Source organism: Podarcis bocagei, assembly GCF_964188305.1.
Source record: "Podarcis bocagei genome assembly, chromosome: 9".
Taxonomy (NCBI): Eukaryota; Metazoa; Chordata; class Lepidosauria; order Squamata; family Lacertidae; genus Podarcis; species Podarcis bocagei.
The window spans coordinates 66,989,265-67,007,704 of NC_138134.1; the positions used below are offsets into that span (position 1 = coordinate 66,989,265).

An 18,440-nucleotide genomic window follows, 5' to 3' on the forward strand; every position below is an offset into this window, starting at 1 on the left:
AGGCGGAGGCGGAGTTTTGTTTTCTGTTTCGTAACCTCTTCTTTCCCCAAAGCTACTGATGCAAAGGATATCCACTTACTCTCCGTTTGGAAGCTGGCCTACCAGCGTGCTGCCGCAAATCATGGAAAGGATCCCAATGTGTGCCAAGGTAACCCTGGGGGAGAAAAACAGAAGGGAAAATCCAAAATGCATTATCCATTCAAGACCGTCAGATCCTACTTGGAGCATCTTCAGATAATTTGCAATTGGAAATCCTGACAAACAAGTTTGATCGGAAGAGAAAGACTTCCTTAAAGTGCATACTTTTGGTCTCCTGATGAGTTTTTAAAATGTAACTATATCCATAACCATGTAGCATACTTGGGTTCACAGGGAAACCCAGCCAGATGGGCAAAGTATAAATAATAAATTTATTATTATTATTATTATTATTATTATTATTATTATTATTATTACTACTACTACTACTACTACTACTACTACTACTACTACTACAGTGGTACCTCGGGTTACATACGCTTCAGGTTACATACGCTTCAGGTTACAGACTCTGATAACCCAGAAATAGTGCTTCAGGTTAAGAACTTTGCTTCAGGATGAGAACAGAAATCATGCTCCAGCGGCGCGGCGGCAGCAGGAGGCCCCATTAGCTAAAGTGGTGCTTCAGGTTAAGAACAGTTTCAGGTTAAGAACGGACCTCCGGAACAAATTAAGTACTTAACCCGAGGTACCACTGTAATATTATTATTATTATTATTATCATCATCATCTTTCTCCCATCCAGGCACTGACCACCTTGGCTGCAGCAAAGTACTGCATCGTGTGTCTTCAGGCGAGGGCTTGGGTCACGTATTGTGGTGTGGATTAGTGCTTAGAGCACTATTTCCCAAACTTGGGTCTCTAGCTGTTGTTGGACTACAACACCCATGATCCCTAGCTAGCAGGACCAGTGGTCAGGGATGGTGAAAACTGTAGTCCAAAAAAAGCTGAAGGCCCAAATTTGGGAAACACCGAGTGGCAGAGTAGGGCTTGGGCGACCAGGGTTCAAAACCCCACTCAGCTCACTGGGTGACCTTGGGCCAGTCACTGTGTCTTAGCCTTACCTACCCCACAAGGTTGTTGTGAGGATTAAATGAGGAGGGAAAGGACCATGTTGTCACTTTGAGCTTCTTGGAGGCAAGCTGGGATACACACTAGTGGCGAAAATTGTGGGAACATTTTGGGGGAAGTATTTCTAGGTTTGATGGCTCACAAAACCCGATTGACTCTCTAAACACTCATGCTCATTGGTTACATACTGCATATCAACCTAAGCAACTTATGCTTCCTTTTTCTGGTTATTTGGCTATAACTTTTGATAGAATACAGATAACTGAGCAAACTTTGTCGCATTACATTCTTCATTAAATTATCTTTCCATTGATATATAATTTTATGGTGTTACTCAAAAAGAAAGTGGTGTTGTGAGCCATCAAACCTCAGAAATACACTTTTCCCAAAAGGTTTCCACAATTTTGGCCACTAGTGTAATTAATAATAATACTTAACTCAAGCTTGTATGTTATTTGCAGCATTCCTGCAGAGTCCAAGGTTCCATCTCAGCTCAACCCCAGTGGCAGAGAATAGCAAAGGAGAGCATTTGCTGGGCTTCAGAGGCCAGCAGGAGGAATCATCCAGAAAACCAAGGGACAACATAGCCTTATACCACATTGGGCCATTGGTAACACTGACTGGCCACTGCTCTCCATGGTTCCAGCCCAGGCGTTTAACCTGAAACCGCCTGCATGGAAAACAAGTTCACTGCCACTGAGCTACCGCCCTTTGCCAAACAGACGTGCCATGTCATTAAGTCGCAGCTAGGCTTGTTAATCCACTCTATTAAAAAAGAAACCGGTGCTGGTTTGCACATAAACCTTCAGCCTGGCATGCAGTTTGGGCTTGTTCTCAGGGGCTAGTTGAGCAGAGAACAGTGTTTGTGCACCAGGCCCTTGCTCATTTAAAACTGCTAAAGCTCAACTGGTTCCTTCTGAATAAATGGGAGGTTTTTTCTCTTTCTTTCCTTTCACACAGGGTGGATAAATAGCAATGATTTTAAAAATACATATATCCAAAAAATAGTTTAATTTAAATCCGATTTTTTTAAATTAAATGCTTTTGGAGGGAAAATCTTTCTAAAGATAGTTTTCTAGTTAATTTACATTATAGCCCAAAGGCTATTCATCAGGAAATAAGGGTTTGTTTTTAATTATGTAGCATGAGACTTTATATGCAATGTTTATTTTTTTTTGGTAAATGAATTGCATTGATCCATTCACAATGTCATGCTCTTCCAGAGGTTTCTGTAAGGTTATTTGGGGCAGTTTTTCTAACGAAACAATATTATTGCAGATGCTTGTTTTTGCAGGACTCAAAAGTGTGGATTTTTGTCTGCATGCCTTTCCTTCACGGGAAAAATGTTATAAAATAAACATAATAGAGTTGAGGAAAAACCTTAATCCCATTGTTCCTTTGCAAATTTATATACACAGAATCAGTTTTTGTTAAATAAATAGTTTAAATTGTTATTAAGGAAATGAATTTTTTCTCTCCTTCTAATAAAGTACTTCAGAAAGGTTGTTCAAATATAAACAGTTAATTATGAAATTATTGTGAGGTTTAATAAGTTATCTGTCTATGTATTTCTAATAGAATAACCAAATCAGTAATTTCTGATATAACTGAAAAAAATACTCTGAAAATTTATTATTCCAAAAATGAGGCCTTCATCTTGTTGTAAACATTAAGATTATCCCAGCAAGAATGAGTATTTCTGTAAAAAAAAATTATTTAAATAATAATAATTTATTATTTATACCCCGCCCATCTGGTTTCCCCAGCCACTCGGGCAGCTTCCAACAAAATATTAAAAATACAATAAAACATCAGTCATTAAAAACTTCCCTAAACGGGGCTGCCTTCAGATGTCTTTTAAAAGTAAGATAGTTGTTTTTCTCTTTGACATCTGGTGAGAGGGCGTTCCACAGGGTGGGTGCCACTACTGAGAAGGCCCTCTGCTTGGTTCCCTGTAACTTGACTTCTCTTACTAACTAGTGATTTAAACCATGATTTAAATCATGATTTACAGTCATTCCTCTGCTTGAAGTAGCTTCGGGTTGAGCGTTTTCAGGTTGCACTCTGCGGCGACCCAGAAGTAACGGAACGAGTTACTTCCGGGTTTCACTGCTCGCGCATGCGCAGATGCTCAAAATGACTTCACGCGCGTGCGTAGAAGCGGCAAATCACAACCTGCGTAGACACAGGTTGCGTTCGTTTCAGGATGCGAATGGGCCTCCGGAACGGATCCCATTCGCATCCAGAGGTACCACTGTAAATTGATTTGAATCAAATCCACCCTGCTTTCACATTATTCATCTTTCTTTTCTTTCACATTATTTTTTCACTGATTTTTTTGAATTTTAGATGATAGATAGATAGATAGTCTGGAGAGGTTGCCCACTGGCTCCTCAAGGTGTGGACAATGGTGAACGTGGATGGGCCCACGCCCTGACTCTGTTTAAAGGCAGCTTCCTACGTCCACACACAGAGACAGGCTCACCGAAGAGGCAACAGGAGACAGTAGCGCACAAAGACGCCAATGACCCACACGATGGTCAGCCGTAAACTGATGTAGTGAAAGTTGACGTTGGTCCTGGTGAGGAGGTTCCAGGAGACCAGCTCCTCCGAGGTGAACCTCTGGGTGACTTCATCTTCCACAATCGCTTCATACCCCTTTTTGCAGAAGTAAAACACATCGGAGAGCTCAAAGTCCCCATGGCGCAGGCCAGCAATGGCTTTCTCCATGGTGGTCTGGTCCCTCTGTATGATAACTTCAGGTAGGGAATAAATAAATAAAAAGCACATTATAGCTCAATGAGAAAACGAAGCCAGGCAGTAGGCAGGTCAATTATCTGCAACACAAGTTCCAGGCAACACCTGGTACCATTTCCACAAGGCCAGTTTATACCTGCCATTAAAGGGATCGGGCGTCAACATTTTATCTAAGAGATCAGCAGAAAATAATTTTGCCAAAGTCCCATTGGCCCGGTGACTCCCTGGGCGGGAAAGCCTTGCTCCCACATGTGGTTTGGCTGAAACAAATTGGAATTACTTCATCCATCATCAGCTTTCTGCAACACATCTGCTATACCAGCTTTCAAATAACCAATTGCATAAATTGATTGGGAGTGTGGAGGTAGAGGTGATGCTTTGGTCCTACATTAATGGCTTGCTCCGTTGAGTGGGGATCGCACTTCCAGTGTGCTTGGCTACCTAAAAGACCACCTGCCCCTGTGTAGACTTGTAAGATTACTTAGACAATCTGGGGAAATTCTACTCATGACGCCACACCCTACAGAATATCAGAGGCAGTGACCTGAAAATGGGCATATTCTGCTGTGGCCCTAATAAATAAATAATAATTATACCTTGCCAACAAAGGCCCGTATAGTTAAAGCTATGGTTTTCCCAGTAGTGATGTATGGAAGTGAGAGCTGGACCATAAAGAAGGCTGATCGCTGAAAAATTGATGCTTTTGAATTATGGTGCTGGAGGAGACTCTTGAGAGTCCCGTGGACTGCAAGAAGATCAAACCTATCCATTCTAAAGGAAATCAGCCCTGAGTGCTCACTGGAAGGACAGATGCTGAAGCTGAGGCTCCAATACTTTGGCCACCTCGTGAGAAGAGAAGACTCCCTGGAAAAGACCCTGATGTTGGGAAAGATTGAGGGCACAAGGAGAAGGGGACAACAGAGGACGAGATGGTTGGACAGTGTCATAGAAGCTACCAGCATGAGTTTGACCAAACTGCGGGAGGCAGTGGAAGACAGGAGTGCCTGGCGTGCTCTGGTCCATGGGGTCACGAAGAGTCGGACACGACTAAACAACAACAAGGTGTTTCCCTCAATTACCTGTCAGCTGCTTTCCCCCAGGGTAAAATCATGGCTGCTTCAAGCAGAACCCACCCACTTCCCCATCTGTTCATCCACCTGCGGAAATTGGGAAAATTCACTTCAGCAAGTGAAGTTTTTGTTTTCCTGATAACTACATATTTACTATCTTTCCTGAGTCAGGAGGAAAGGCTGGATTTCTGGCTGCCGCACCATTGCCCAATGTGCTGGAACCCAAACCGGAGGAGAGATAACAGGGCAACTCTGGAACAACCCGAGGTCCCCAATGCAATGCACGGTGGGGGAAATGAAAGAGTTGTTTCTGTGGTCTCGAGAGAATAATACAATCCTCCAAGTCAACAGCTGGTGAAGGGAAGAGACTCCCCACAGATCTTGTTCCTCGAGGCCGGCCTGGCAGTGATGAATTATGCAAGCCCAGGGCGGCGTTTTAGCTAACAATGCGCTATAGAAGAAGGAGGTGCAACACTGAGTAAAGCAGGGGTCACATTCGCAGAGAGAACTGGAGCAAGCCCCAAAGGGATGCCAGGGAAGCAGGAAGCAGAGACAGCACAGGGGTAAAAGAAACATTCAGAAAAGTGAATCCACCCTCCTTTTACCCTCTTCTGGGTGGGGTAGGGATATCAAGCAGTAACAACAGAAGTCTTCAAAACCTCAAGCTAGTGACGACAAAAGTAAAAGCAGCGTAATTCTTTTCCACCCGGTCAACCATGGCCTATTGACAACCGCTGAGCAGTGAAACCACAATTTCAAAATCTTGGTTAAATGGAAGTTGTATTAAGCAACCACCTTTCCTTAAGTGCAAAGGAATCAAGTGGGGGGAAAATGTGTTGCAACTAAAGATACCAGAGCAAGTAAAATAAATCGGATAAAGGACAGATTTAATCAACTTACTATGTTGTTGTTTTAAAACATGCCACCCTCCCGCCAAAGGAGCTTAGGGAATATCTATGGCTCTTCTCTGCCACACCAATTCTCATTCTCACAACAGCCCTGTGAGACAGGATAGGCCGAGAAAAGGTGACTGGTGCAAAGCTACACCGCGAGCTTCACAGCCAAGCGGGGATTCGAATCCACATCTCTCCACTCCTAGTGCAAAACAGTGTTCTGTACCAAACTGACAAACCTGTGGTCTTGGTTTGCAGGCAAGCACAAACGATAGTTTGGTCATTTGGAAAAAATAAACTATGGTTTGCCTCAGACCAAGACTGGGAATTGCTTTGTGCAAGAAGCACACAAATTCTTCAAGGCTAGTCTAAAAAGGTAAAGGGACCCCTGACCATTTTGTCCAGTCATGGCCAACTCTGGGGTTGCGGCGCTCATCTCGTTTTATTGGCCGAGGAAGCCAGCGTACAGCTTCCGGGTCATGTGGCCAGCATGACTAAGCTGCTTCTGGCGAACCAGAGCAGCGCACGGAAACGCCGTTTACCTTCCCTCTGGAGCAGTACTTATTTATCTACTTGCATTTTGACATGCTTTCAAACTGCTAGGTTGGCAGGAGCTGGGACCGAGCAACGGGAGCTCACCCCGTCGCGGGGATTTGAACCGCCGACCTTCTGATCGGCAAGCCCTAGGCTCTGTGGTTTAACCCACAAAGCCACCCGCGTCCCCCAAGGCTAGTCTATGTAGTGCCAAAATTTGGTATTATGTTTGCTTGAGCCCAACCTTAACATCTACCACACCACTTAATCAACAAAATGTTTGTTTGGTTGATTAATCTCCTAATTAAAGCTACCTGGAACCCAGTGGGTGCTTCTGCATCAGAGGTGGCTAAGCTGTGAGCCTTCCAAATATTGATGGACTGCAAACTCCCATGAGCCCCAGCCAGCATGCCAAATGGTCAGGGATGAAGCGAGTTGTACTTTCACAAACCTGACATAGAGGCCTTATTCACTAAAGGGGGCATGGCCTCAGCTTGCAATCCAGCATCACTTTCCAAAATTATAAAAAGGAAGGGCAACTAGTGAACAGAATTTCCACTGTCTTTGGGCAACGTGAACCAAATGGATCTGCACAAGCTTGTAAACAGCCACCTGGGGCAAGAAGGAACCTCCTCTAAGCATCCAGGAAGGAAAACATTGCAAAAGTTGTTTTACTTAAAAGCCACACTTATGCGTCCCAAATGACTAACACAGGCAGTTGTGGGTCAGGCAATCAGGGTTCCAGGACTATCACATCAAGACCCCCATACAGAAGACTTGGTTTAACACCCTTGATGGACCCACATGAGTGTCTCTACCATTAGATGACAGCCAAGTATTGTAAGATTTTTACATCAGATTTCAGGACCATTCTCTCCCCCCCCCCCCTTCCATTCTTGTTATAATGGGGCAACAGTTCTAATTTTTAAGAAAACCCTTACCATTTGAAGAAGGAAGCCTCTGTGCCTCTCTCTGTTTCTCAATACGCAGCGTGGCCCACTGTTTTGTAAAGAAGAAAAGCGACAGATAAGGCAAATGTGCAGTATTAATTCTGATTTGGTTCATCTTCCTGATCTAAATATTGTTGTTGCAAGAGATGCTCACTTTATCCTTTTATCATTTCTAACATCTTATTGGTATGTGTGTTTTTATGGTGACTATTACCCATTCAAGAGTTGCATTAAGAGATGAAAACAAGGGATAGACTTATTTGAATTACCATATTTTTCGCTCTATAAGACGCACCAGACCACAAGACACACCTAGTTTTTGGAGGAGGAAAACAAGAAAAAAAAATATTCTGAATCTCAGAAGCCAGAAGAGCAAGAGGGATCGCTGCACAGTGAAAGCAGCAATCCCTCTTGCTGTTCTGGCTTCTGGGATAGCTGCGCAGCCTGCATTCGTTCATAAGATGCACACACATTTCCCCTTACTTTTTAGGAGTGAAAAAGTGAGTCTTATAGAGCAAAAAATACGGAAATACTGTATTGGTAATGCGCTAATAGCTACCGTACTTGAGCATTCAGTTCCCCATTCTCAAGTTTTCTATACAAAAAAAAAAGAGAGAAAAAACCAGCACCACCCCTTCAATCATATTCTAATTGCTACTGTGCCACAGAATTAAAGAATTGGAGAGAGGTCAAGGGTCATCTAGCCTAAGCCCTGTCAACGTGGCTTTTAAGTTTTTTGTTCTCTTTGCCGGCTTTCCATGGACATCTTCTTGGCCGCCGTAAGAACAAAGTGCTGGACTAGATGGGCATTTGCCCCTGAACCGGCAGCATTCTTCAGACATTAAGAGCCATTCCCCTCCCACCACCACCCCAGTTAGATATGCCAAGCCAGGTTCACAGGAAACAATTCTTTCAGCCCCAGCTCTGCTCACTGCCTTTTCATATCTATAGGCTTGTCACCACAGCCCAACTCAAAAGAAACTTCTGCAAGTAGAGCATCGCAGCCACCAGAAATCTGCTTCCCACATAGATCGGTTGGATCACACGCCTGTGACAGCACCACACAACCAATCAAAGTTGTGGCAGCTAGCAACAACCTCCTGTTGGTCCAGGAATTTCTACTGCATCTTCAAAAGGTGGTCATCTAGCCTCAACTTCAAGCCTTCTAATGAAGAACCTACCCCTCTTCACTAAACAGTATTTGCTCCAATCACCTATAGGGACAGGGAGTTGCGGCATGGCTGGTTGCAATCCAGGTATGAGCTCTGAGCTACCAGTCCAAGATAAATAGTCTGAAGATGGGTCTATTAATGGATTTGAGGAAAGAGCTTGAAAAACGGCCAGCAGCACCTACTCAAGGGTTCTCCCGCTCATGTATGTCAACAATGATATGAAAAATTGAAAGACACGCCAACAACTCCCATATGTTCATGTTTTGGGGAGAGGAAGAAGTAGAGCAGGAGGGAGAAAGATGTTCTTGAGAAACCAACACTTCTGCTTGGAATCTCCTTCCTCGCTGGCAGTTTCTAAAGCAAATATCTGGGCATCTTTTGATTGCATTTCTCAGTAGAAATTAATCTGAAACCTGCATGCAGATTGTAACATGTGATCCTCATCCCTGTTAACTGTATAATATAATTACAGGTTTTAAGGTGTAGTAGTAATATGTAATCTTACTGGTTTCCAAACAACAGACTAGTTCAACAAGGTAACACGTAACAACTATAATAACTTAATCCCCACAGAGTACACAGGAACAGATGGCGCAAACCAGTTCCAATCAAATAGGTTTCAACAACTCAACTAAAACTGATGTTGCCATTTTGGGGCAAGACGGCTCTAAATTCTTATTTTTCAAATGGTTGACTGACTGTGATTATCAGTTAAACATCTGGCTAGGCTAGTTCTGATGACAACCTTGAGCTAGGTTAAGAGCTTTGAGAACTTAAAAGAAGAAAAGCTACTTGATCCAGGGACAGTCTACATATATATATTGGCCTGTTCTGACCTCTTTTTCTTAATGGTGACTGCTCCTGCTCAGGCTGCACAGAAAAAGCATTTTGGATTCAGAAATTCATTCTGATTGTGCAGATAAAATAGAACTGATAGAATTCTACAGGATAGTGTTTTAGTGTGTGAAAACAGTCCAGATCAAATGATCCCCAGATGTTGGAGATGTCAGGCGCCATGCTGGTACCCAGGCATCTTCACCTGGCCACAAGCGGTCAAAAGCCAGGTGGAAAATGTGCTTGGCAAATTTTGAACACTGCACAATAGCTAAAGGTAAAGGGACCCCTGACCATTAGAATCATAGAATCATAGAGTTGGAAGAGACCACAAGGGCCATCGAGTCCAACCCCCTGCCAAGCAGGAAACACCATCAGAGCACTCCTGACATATGGTTGTCAAGCCTCTGCTTAAAGACCTCCAAAGAAGGAGACTCCACCACACTCCTTGGCAGCAAATTCCACTGTCAAACAGCTCTTACTGTCAGGAAGTTCTTCCTAATGTTTAGGTGGAATCTTCTTTCTTGTAGTTTGGATCCATTGCTCCGTGTCCGCTTCTCTGGAGCAGCAGAAAACAACCTTTCTCCCTCCTCTATGTGACATCCTTTTATATATTTGAACATGGCTATCATATCACCCCTTAACCTCCTCTTCTCCAGGCTAAACATGCCCAGCTCCCTTAGCCGTTCCTCATAAGGCATCGTTTCCAGGCCTTTGACCATTTTGGCTGCCCTCCTCTGGACACGTTCCAGTTTGTCAGTGTCCTTCTTGAACTGTGGTGCCCAGAACTGGACACAGTACTCCAGGTGAGGTCTGACCAGAGCAGAATACAGTGGCACATTAGGTTCAGTCGTGGCCGACTCTGGGGTTGCAGCGCTCATTTCACTTTATTGGCTGAGGGAGCAGGTGCATAGCTTCCGGGTCATGTGGCCAGCATGACTAAGCCGCTTCTGGCGAACCAGAGCAGCGCATGGAAATGCCGTTTACCTTCCCACCGGAGCGGTACCTATTTATCTATTTGTACTTTGACGTGCTTTCGAACTGCTAGGTTGGCAGGAGCAGGGTCTGAGCAACGGGAGCTAACCCTGTCGCGGGGATTCGAACCGCCAACCTTCTGATCGGCAAGTCCTAGGCTCTGTGGTTTAACCCACAATGCCACCTGCGTCCCGCACAATAGCTACCCAAAACCTTATGGTGGGAAGCCCACAAGCAGTTCCTGAGCACAATAACACTCACTTCACTTGCCTTGCAGTTCCCAAATGCTGGTATTCCAACGGTGGAGGTACAACACAGCCATCGTGGCTACCCACCATTGTGTGGAGTGATGTTTTGACCCATATTTTTCAGTTCCCATTCCTTTTCAAACCTGTATCCTTGCCTACTCCCACATAGCTATGACCAAAGGAGTTAAGGCCTCAGCTATGACTCTTGGGTCTCTAGAGCACCCTCAGGACCTGTTCACAGGAATACAGGAAGCTGGCTTCTACTGAGTCCGACAACCATCCATTGAGCTTTTGTTGTTGTTTAGTCGTTTAGTCGTGTCCGACTCTTCGTGACCCCATGGACCAGAGCACGCCAGGCACTCCTGTCTTCCACTGCCTCCCGCAGTTTGGTCAAACTCATGCTGGTAGCTTCGAGAACACTTTCCAACCATCTCGTCCTCTGTCGTCCCCTTCTCCTTGTGCCCTCCATCTTTCCCAACATCAGGGTCTTTTCCAGGGAGTCTTCTCTTCTCATGAGGTGGCCAAAGTATTGGAGCCTCAGCTTCAGCATCTGTCCTTCTAGTGAGCACCCAGGGCTGATTTCCTTATGGATGGATAGGTTTGATCTTCTTGCAGTCCATGGGACTCTCAAGAGTCTCCTCCAGCACCATAATTCAAAAGCATCAATTCTTCTGTAATCTCCATCGAGCTTAGTAGGCAGCATTTCTCCAGGATTTCAGCAGGGGATCTCTTACCTGGAGATGTTAGGGGTTCAACCTGCAAACTTCACCTCTTCTTGGTGAACCAGAAGGAGGCTCTACTAATCAATCACATGCCTCCTATTCTACTGTCCTACAAACCCTGCTTGTGTCCTTCTCCAGAGGCTTCTTCTTGGTTATTGGGGAGCAGAAGTCTGGGTTAGTTGGACCTTTGGCACGATCCAGCAAGGATCCTCTCTGCACTCACATGCCCCGTCTCGCCCTCATTCCCAGCTAGCTTGTTTTAGCTGTGTTTTGTCCTGGAATCAAACCAGTATCTGCTCGTTTTCTTCCACCAAGGAGCCCAGGGATGCTTATTATGGAGCTATCTAATTTTATCCTCATAGCAACCCCGTGAAGAAAGTAAACAGAGACAGCCGATTGTTTTTAAGGCTCTACTATTCATAGTTGACCCTGTGAGGAACAGCATCTGGCTAATTCTTGTCACCTCCAACACAGTTGTGTATTTTTATGTTGTGAACCGCCCTGTGACCTTGTGGTGAAGGGCGGTATACAAAATTAATCATCGTCATAATCATCCTAAGCACACTGACTTGAATGAAAGCCCCACTGATCTCAACAGAACAGTTATGTATGTTTATGTGTCCAAGGCCTGGATCACAATGTCCCAGCACTAGTCAATAAATGGTTTCAGGGTGTGGAAACTCCAAGTTGTGACAGTGGTTGAATGCATTTAATTATGACTGTTCCATGACAAGGCCTTCAGATCCAGCAATGTCATGGTGTTTAGCAATGTTAAGAAGTTTAGTACAGCAGTATGGTCTCTGAAGGGTGGCGCTGTCGGTTAGACCACAGAGCCTAGGACTTGCCGATCAGAAGGTCGGCGGTTCGAATCCCTGTGACAGGGTGAGCTCCCGTTGCTCAGTCCCTGCTCCTGCCAACCTAGCAGTTCGAAAGCACATCATGTGCAAGTAGATAAATAGGGACCGCTCCGGCAGGAAGGTAAACGGTGTTTCCATGTGCTGCTCTAGTTCACCAGAAGTGGCTTAGTAATGCTGGCCACATGACCCAGAAACTGTCTGCGGACAAATGCCAGCTCCCTCGGCCTATAGAGCGAGATGAGCGTGCAACCCCAGAGTCGGTCACAACTGGACCTAATGGTCAGGGTTCCCTTTACCTATGGTCTCTGAACAATGCTCTTGAAGGCATATTTATGTATGCTGCAGCTGATGCAAGACAAAGGCACCCTATATCTTCAGTGAAAGATTCAGTGCAATGAAGTTGTTATGCTCATGAAATGCCACAACTTGCAATACTAACTTCACACAGCAGACCACAGCTGTGACTTCAAGGTCCCTTTCCAGATGACCTGTTTATTGTGCAGTCATCACGATTTGCGGGGAGATTAGATCAAGCAAGTTTCATCCCACACTTTCCCACCATGCCCTTACTGCAAAATGACCAGCCTTTTGGGGAAGCAGTGTTGTTGTCAAGAGAGCTCCAAATCAGCTTTAATTGCACAACCTGAATTGGCCAGTATGTGACTGAATCCCACCCAAAAGGAGCGACAGTCTGGAAGCATCCTTTGCGTTATTTACCAAGAACAAAACTGACTAGGGGCATAACCCCTTTGCATGATGAATTAGGACTTCATTGCAAGAGTATAAGCACGATTCTGGGTCTAGGGCAACTGAATGGCAGCTTTATACACGGAGAGAAGGACAATAAAGTCCATTCTCTCTCCCAGCACTGTTAATTAAAACCTGCTTCGGACGAAGAAAAATATTGCAGGACAGTATTTTGCTATTCCACCACAAGTCAGTAAGTGGAGTCCAAAGGGCAACTCTTTATGTCCACCTCCAGCCTTAAATTGTTCTCCTTTTGCTTTAAGCACTTTTCCTTTAAGTTCCTGGTTTTGTTGCCCAACAAACAAGATTCATTAATAGCCAGATGCAAGTCCAAAATAAACCAAGATCCCATAACTCATCTTCCAACGATGAAAGGCAAGCAGGACGGTTTAAGAAGAGGACGCTGAGTTAGTCGTGCTCCTGAAGATCAGATTTCAGTCTCTGGAGAGCAATTGCATTCTACACATGGTGGTTGGATGTCAACAGGCCTTGGGAGCTGCTGACAATAGGCTGGGGGGCTCTGGCAAGCGACTGAATTTACCATCGCAACAACTATGCATTTTGTTAAGATGAGACAAGGTTTTTCTTTACCTGCTCCATGAATAGGCTCAACATCAATCTTTTCTTCTATTGGCTTGACTCTGCCATTGTGTGTCAGCATATATATGTGTCCAAAGAATTTAATATATATATCATGAGAGCCAGCCTTAACCAACCTGGTGCCCTCCCTATGTTTTGGACTACAACTCCCATAAGCCCCAGCCAGCAGTGATGGGAGCTGTAGCCCAAACCATCAGGGAGGGAGGATAAGGATAAAACCAACCTCTAGAAAAACAAGGAAACCAGAAATCACACAAAAATGAGGTAGAGGCACTAAATGGGAAGGATGCATCCCAAATGCTCTGCATGGGGGAGAACGGATGTCCTTCAGGCTTTTAAATAAGACCAGTAGGCCGTTTTTCCCCCATAAGAAGAAACTATCCGAGGCACTGCAGACATCTCTAGAGTGAAGCCAACATAATCTCACAACAAAGCAGAATCAATAAGCATAAAGCGTATTTTACGGGGGGCGGGGCGAGTTAAATGCACTAACCTGTCGGTGGAACAACACAGAGCAGACATCTCTCGAGCCTAAAGCCCTTTATTATCTTTGGGTGTGCGCGTATCTGCGTTCCCCGATTGGCTAACGCCGGGGATGCAACGCGAAAATTGATTTTTTTGGGGAGAACTGAATGACAGGCACAGCGACGAATTGGAGGTCAGTCTCGCGTTCGCTCCTCCGCTGAACGGAATCTAGGATTTTTAGGGAGGGGGGGATCCCTAAAGAGCTGCCATTGTTCGCGTCCAAGACCCTTTCCGGGCTTCCCAAAGGCCCATTTCATTGAAGTGCAAAATAAAAATAAAAAGCATCGCGGGTGCGAGGACGTCCACGCCCTCCTCCGCGTTGCAAACCGCTGAATCACGCAAGAAAGGTCAGCTGTTGTTTATGGCATGGGGGGGGGCGGAATGGGGGGGGAGCGCAGCAAGGAGAAAGCAGGCGGCGAAGCGTTACCTTGGGGGGGATCGGGAAAGAGGGAGGAAAGCTCTGCTGCTCATTTTGGAGAGGCAGCCCCGAGGGGGCGGCACGCGTCGCCCTTTGCGCAGGCAGCGCAGAGCCGCGACTCACCTCCAAGGTCTTCACCAGGACTTTGAGGTACAGCTCCGAGATCCCCAAGGACACGCCGAAGATGGAGGGCAGCACGATGAGCAGGAAGACCGCGGAGAACCAGAAGCCGAAGAGGCGCAGCAGAAGATCCAGGAGCTCCTCCATCCCGAGGGCTGCGGGCGCCGCGCTGCCTTCCCCAGACGCCCTACTCGCCGCAGCGCCTGAGCCGGACGCCGGCTCGCCGCGCCCCGCCTCGGCAGGGGGAAGCCGTCCGTGCGGGCTCGCCGGGGGAAGGCTGGGCAAAGAGCAGCGCCGGAGAGGCCGCCTCTTTCTCCGCGCGGCTCCTCCGCGGCGCAGCTCCACCCACTTAACTCCTTTGCGCCCAAGGCGCAAGGCTGCTGTTGGCGAGGGTGCTGTCGCCGCCGGGCGAGCGCTTGGGCACGAGGGAGACTACGTCCAGGAAGGCGTGTTCGGAGCTGGGACTCGGGTTGGTCAAGGAGGAGCGGAGCTCCTGCCGAGCCCCGCAAGAGACGAGCTTCCCCGATCTGGGTGTCTCCCTGCGAAGGCTCCTGGGGGCGCGCCATCGAGGCGCAACTCCGGCGCGCGGCGGGATCCCGCCCCTTCGATTGTTCGCTCACGGCCGCATTGTGATCTCAGCACAGGAGCCAACTCCCATAGAATAGTTGAGGCGGTCATCCCCAGCCCCCTCCCCCCATTTGATAGTCGTGGCCATTTAAATAGTGTGGATTCGCCCTGTCCTGTGATCGATCTGGCTTACCTGTCGCACCCCCTCTATTCAAGCTGGCACCCATGGGGGCCGCGAGTAAGACCGGCGGCAGTGGGCGGAACTACTGTCAGGGCGCCCCCCCCCCCCAGCTGCAGGTGTATTCAGCAACATGTCCTGGAGAACAGAAGAAAAGCCGACTGTATGTCACCTACTCTGACATTCTGTTCTCACAGTGGCGTAGAACCAGAACCCATAGGATGCCCCCAAGCAGAGCCTAAGTGCAGTAGCAAGTCTCCCCCCACCTGCACAGGCGGAGGAAGCAGGGTGCTGAGGGTGCGGTCTGCACTGGGTGTCATTCCTGAGGGGGGATGACCAGTGGCGTAGCGTGGGGGGTGCAGGGGGGACCGGCCGCACCGGGCACAACATCTGGGGGTTAGGGGGCGCAAATCCACGGGTTAGGGGGCGCAAATCCACGGGTTAGGGGGCGCAAATTACTTGCCTTGCCCCGGGTGCTGACAACCCACGCTACGCCACTGGGGATGACATCGCCATGCCACCCCCAGGACATTCGACGCTCGCAGCTATTTCTGCCCCTGCCCACCTGGGATTCCCAACAAGTGGTCTTCCCATATATTGCCGTGATTATGTATTTTGTGGTTTTTATATTTTGATTTTATTCTGTGAACCACTCTGAGACCTCCAGGTATAGGGCAGTACAGTGGACGCTCGGCTTGTGAACGTGATCCGTGCAGGAGGCACGTTCGCAACCCACGACCCGCGCGTCTGTGCACGCATGGGTCGCGATTCGGCGCTCACGTGCAAGCGCTGAAACCTGGAAGTAACCTGTTCCAGTACTTCCGGGTTCGGTACAGTGCGCAACCCAAAGCGTCTGTAACCCGAGGTATGACTGTATATAAATTCAATAATGATAATAATTACAACGGTTGTAGCCATGGATCACCCGTGAATTTGTCTAATCCTATTTTTTAAGAAAATTTATTGTCATCCAGGAACTTGACCTTACTGTGATTTTAGATTTGCCTCTGTCATAAAAACACAAAAATAACCATTACTGGATCAGATCAAAGGCCCATCTGGGCCAGCATCCTATTCCCATTGTCACCTGCCAGATGCTTAATGAGCACAGCAGCACGCTCTCCTGTTGGTTTCCCTCCTACACCTGGTATTCAGGCGCATATTGCCTCTCTCACTCCAGGTCTCAACTGAGGAACATGATTAGGCAACACAGAACAGCTGACTTAAAATGATCAGTGAAGTACTCTTGCAGGTATGAGAACATTTAAATGCCTTTATGTACCGCCAGACCTCTAACCTAGTTAGGTAATCCTGGATTCTTCTTAATTTGGTCATCCTAGAGCACTGAAGGAGGAAGCCATTTGTATCTTTATCAGTGACAAGCAGCGGGTTATAATCCATCACTTTGCTGAGCTGTGGCCTTTCCCCTTCCAAGGGTATAAAATTTTGCATGTGTGGCGGGAGGGAGAAAATGCTCAGGCCCTCTCTCATAATGCTAGAACCTGAGGACATTTGATGAAGCTGAATGTTAGAAGATTCAGGATGAGCAAAAGGTCCAGCGCCGAGGGCCTTCTGGTGGTTCCCTCACTGTGAGAAGCCAAGTTACAGGGAACCAGGCAGAGGGCCTTCTTGGTAGTGGCACCCGCCCTGTGGAACACCCTCCCACCAGATGTCAAAGAGAAGAACAACTACCAGACTTTTAAAAGACATTTGAAGGCAGCCCTGTTTAGGGAAGCTTTTAACATTTAACAGACCATTGTATTTTAATATTTTGTTGGAAGCCGCCCAGAGTGGCTGGGGAAACCCAGCCAAATGGGTGGGGTATAAATAATAAATTATCATCAACATCAACATCTCCGCTGGAGTGAACCGGCCCAGGTGAGGTAAACCTTGCCGACCCCTGACATTGTTAAACTATGGAACTCTGTGCCACAGCAGACAGTAGTAATCACTGACGCGGATGGCTTGAAAAGAGGACTGGACAAATTCATGGAGGATAATATCAATGGCTTACTAGCCATGATGGCTATGCTCTCTCTCCCAACGCTGTACGATTCCAAACGCTGTTTTGCTGGAAAACCATAGGAGGGGAATGTGCTCTTGTGCCCAGGTCCTGCTTGAAGGTTTCCTACGGGCATCTGGGTAGCAGCTGCAAAAACAGGGAGGTGGACTAGATGGGCCACTGGCCTGATTCAACAGGCTTTTCTTTCATTCTTCGGAACCGGAAAATTATATCACAGATATGGCCAATAGACAGGGGTTTTCGAAGCTTCAGTCCAGCAACTGCTTGGCTCAGCTGTGCTAATGTGACTTTCCTCGTTCCTCTAGAAAACCCTGTTCCTACCAAGAGGCTTTGAGGCTGGGAAATCAAAGTAAGCAGCTAAAATTGCCAGCTACCTCTCCGATAAATATGTAAGAGAGTTCAAAAGGTAACCATCCCTTTTGGAGAACTAGGCTAGGTGCCTACTTGTTGCAAAGTTCAATCTAAATAGAAACGATAGCAGTTGGCAGGGTTTCACATCTCGCATTAACGCATTACATAAGTATGTGACAGATGAACGCGGGTAACTATTGCATCAGTCAGAGTAAAGAAGTGGTTTTAAGTATCGAGGGTGTGGATAGTGCAAGATATGGGGCCAGCCTTGATTACAATCATTTTACGCACTGCGTTATAGTAAGTCCTTCTGTAGTTAAGTCCCAGCCGACAGGATTGCGACAAGAACTGCCCCACTGAGAAACATGTGAGAGGTAGTAGCATTTTCAGTGGAATTCGAAGATTTGCAAATCTAACCCCCCCCCAAAAAAAAACCAACCCAGCAACTAAGCAGACAACCCACACACACCCTCCCCCTGCAGCTCAAAAATAAAATAAAATTCTGGTGTGGCTTAAGCGTGCTCAGTAGTCGTGGAATATTGAGTGGCGAGAATTCTCTGCAAACATGATAGGTAAAGCAGTTAATAAACCATATGAAGAATGAATGCACACCAAATAATCCTGAAACCGTAGTTTGTTAAGGGTAAACTATAGTTCTTCTTTGGGAAAGTCTCGTGCTTTAAATATATGGTATGTGTATGTATGAATCCGAACTTCAATGTCTAAAATCCCTGGTAGAGGACAAGGATCCTGAGATCACATTAAGGGTAGCCAAATTCTGTGTGATTG

General features: G+C 46.5%; 1 protein-coding gene across 1 annotated transcript in view; it reads right to left on the reverse strand.

The window, feature by feature from the left end:
* GPAT3 (glycerol-3-phosphate acyltransferase 3) overlaps window positions 1-15,080 on the reverse strand; it is a 30,333-nt gene extending 15,253 nt beyond the window's left edge. The window contains exons 1-4 of the mRNA XM_081207188.1: window positions 14,536-15,080; window positions 7,306-7,363; window positions 3,596-3,866; window positions 80-154 (exon numbers count right to left, since the gene is read on the reverse strand). Of these exons, the coding sequence (XP_081063314.1) occupies window positions 80-154; window positions 3,596-3,866; window positions 7,306-7,363; window positions 14,536-14,679 (548 nt within the window). The 5' untranslated portion in view covers window positions 14,680-15,080. The remainder of the gene's footprint in view (window positions 1-79; window positions 155-3,595; window positions 3,867-7,305; window positions 7,364-14,535) is intronic.
* Between the last annotated feature and the right edge of the window lie 3,360 nt (window positions 15,081-18,440).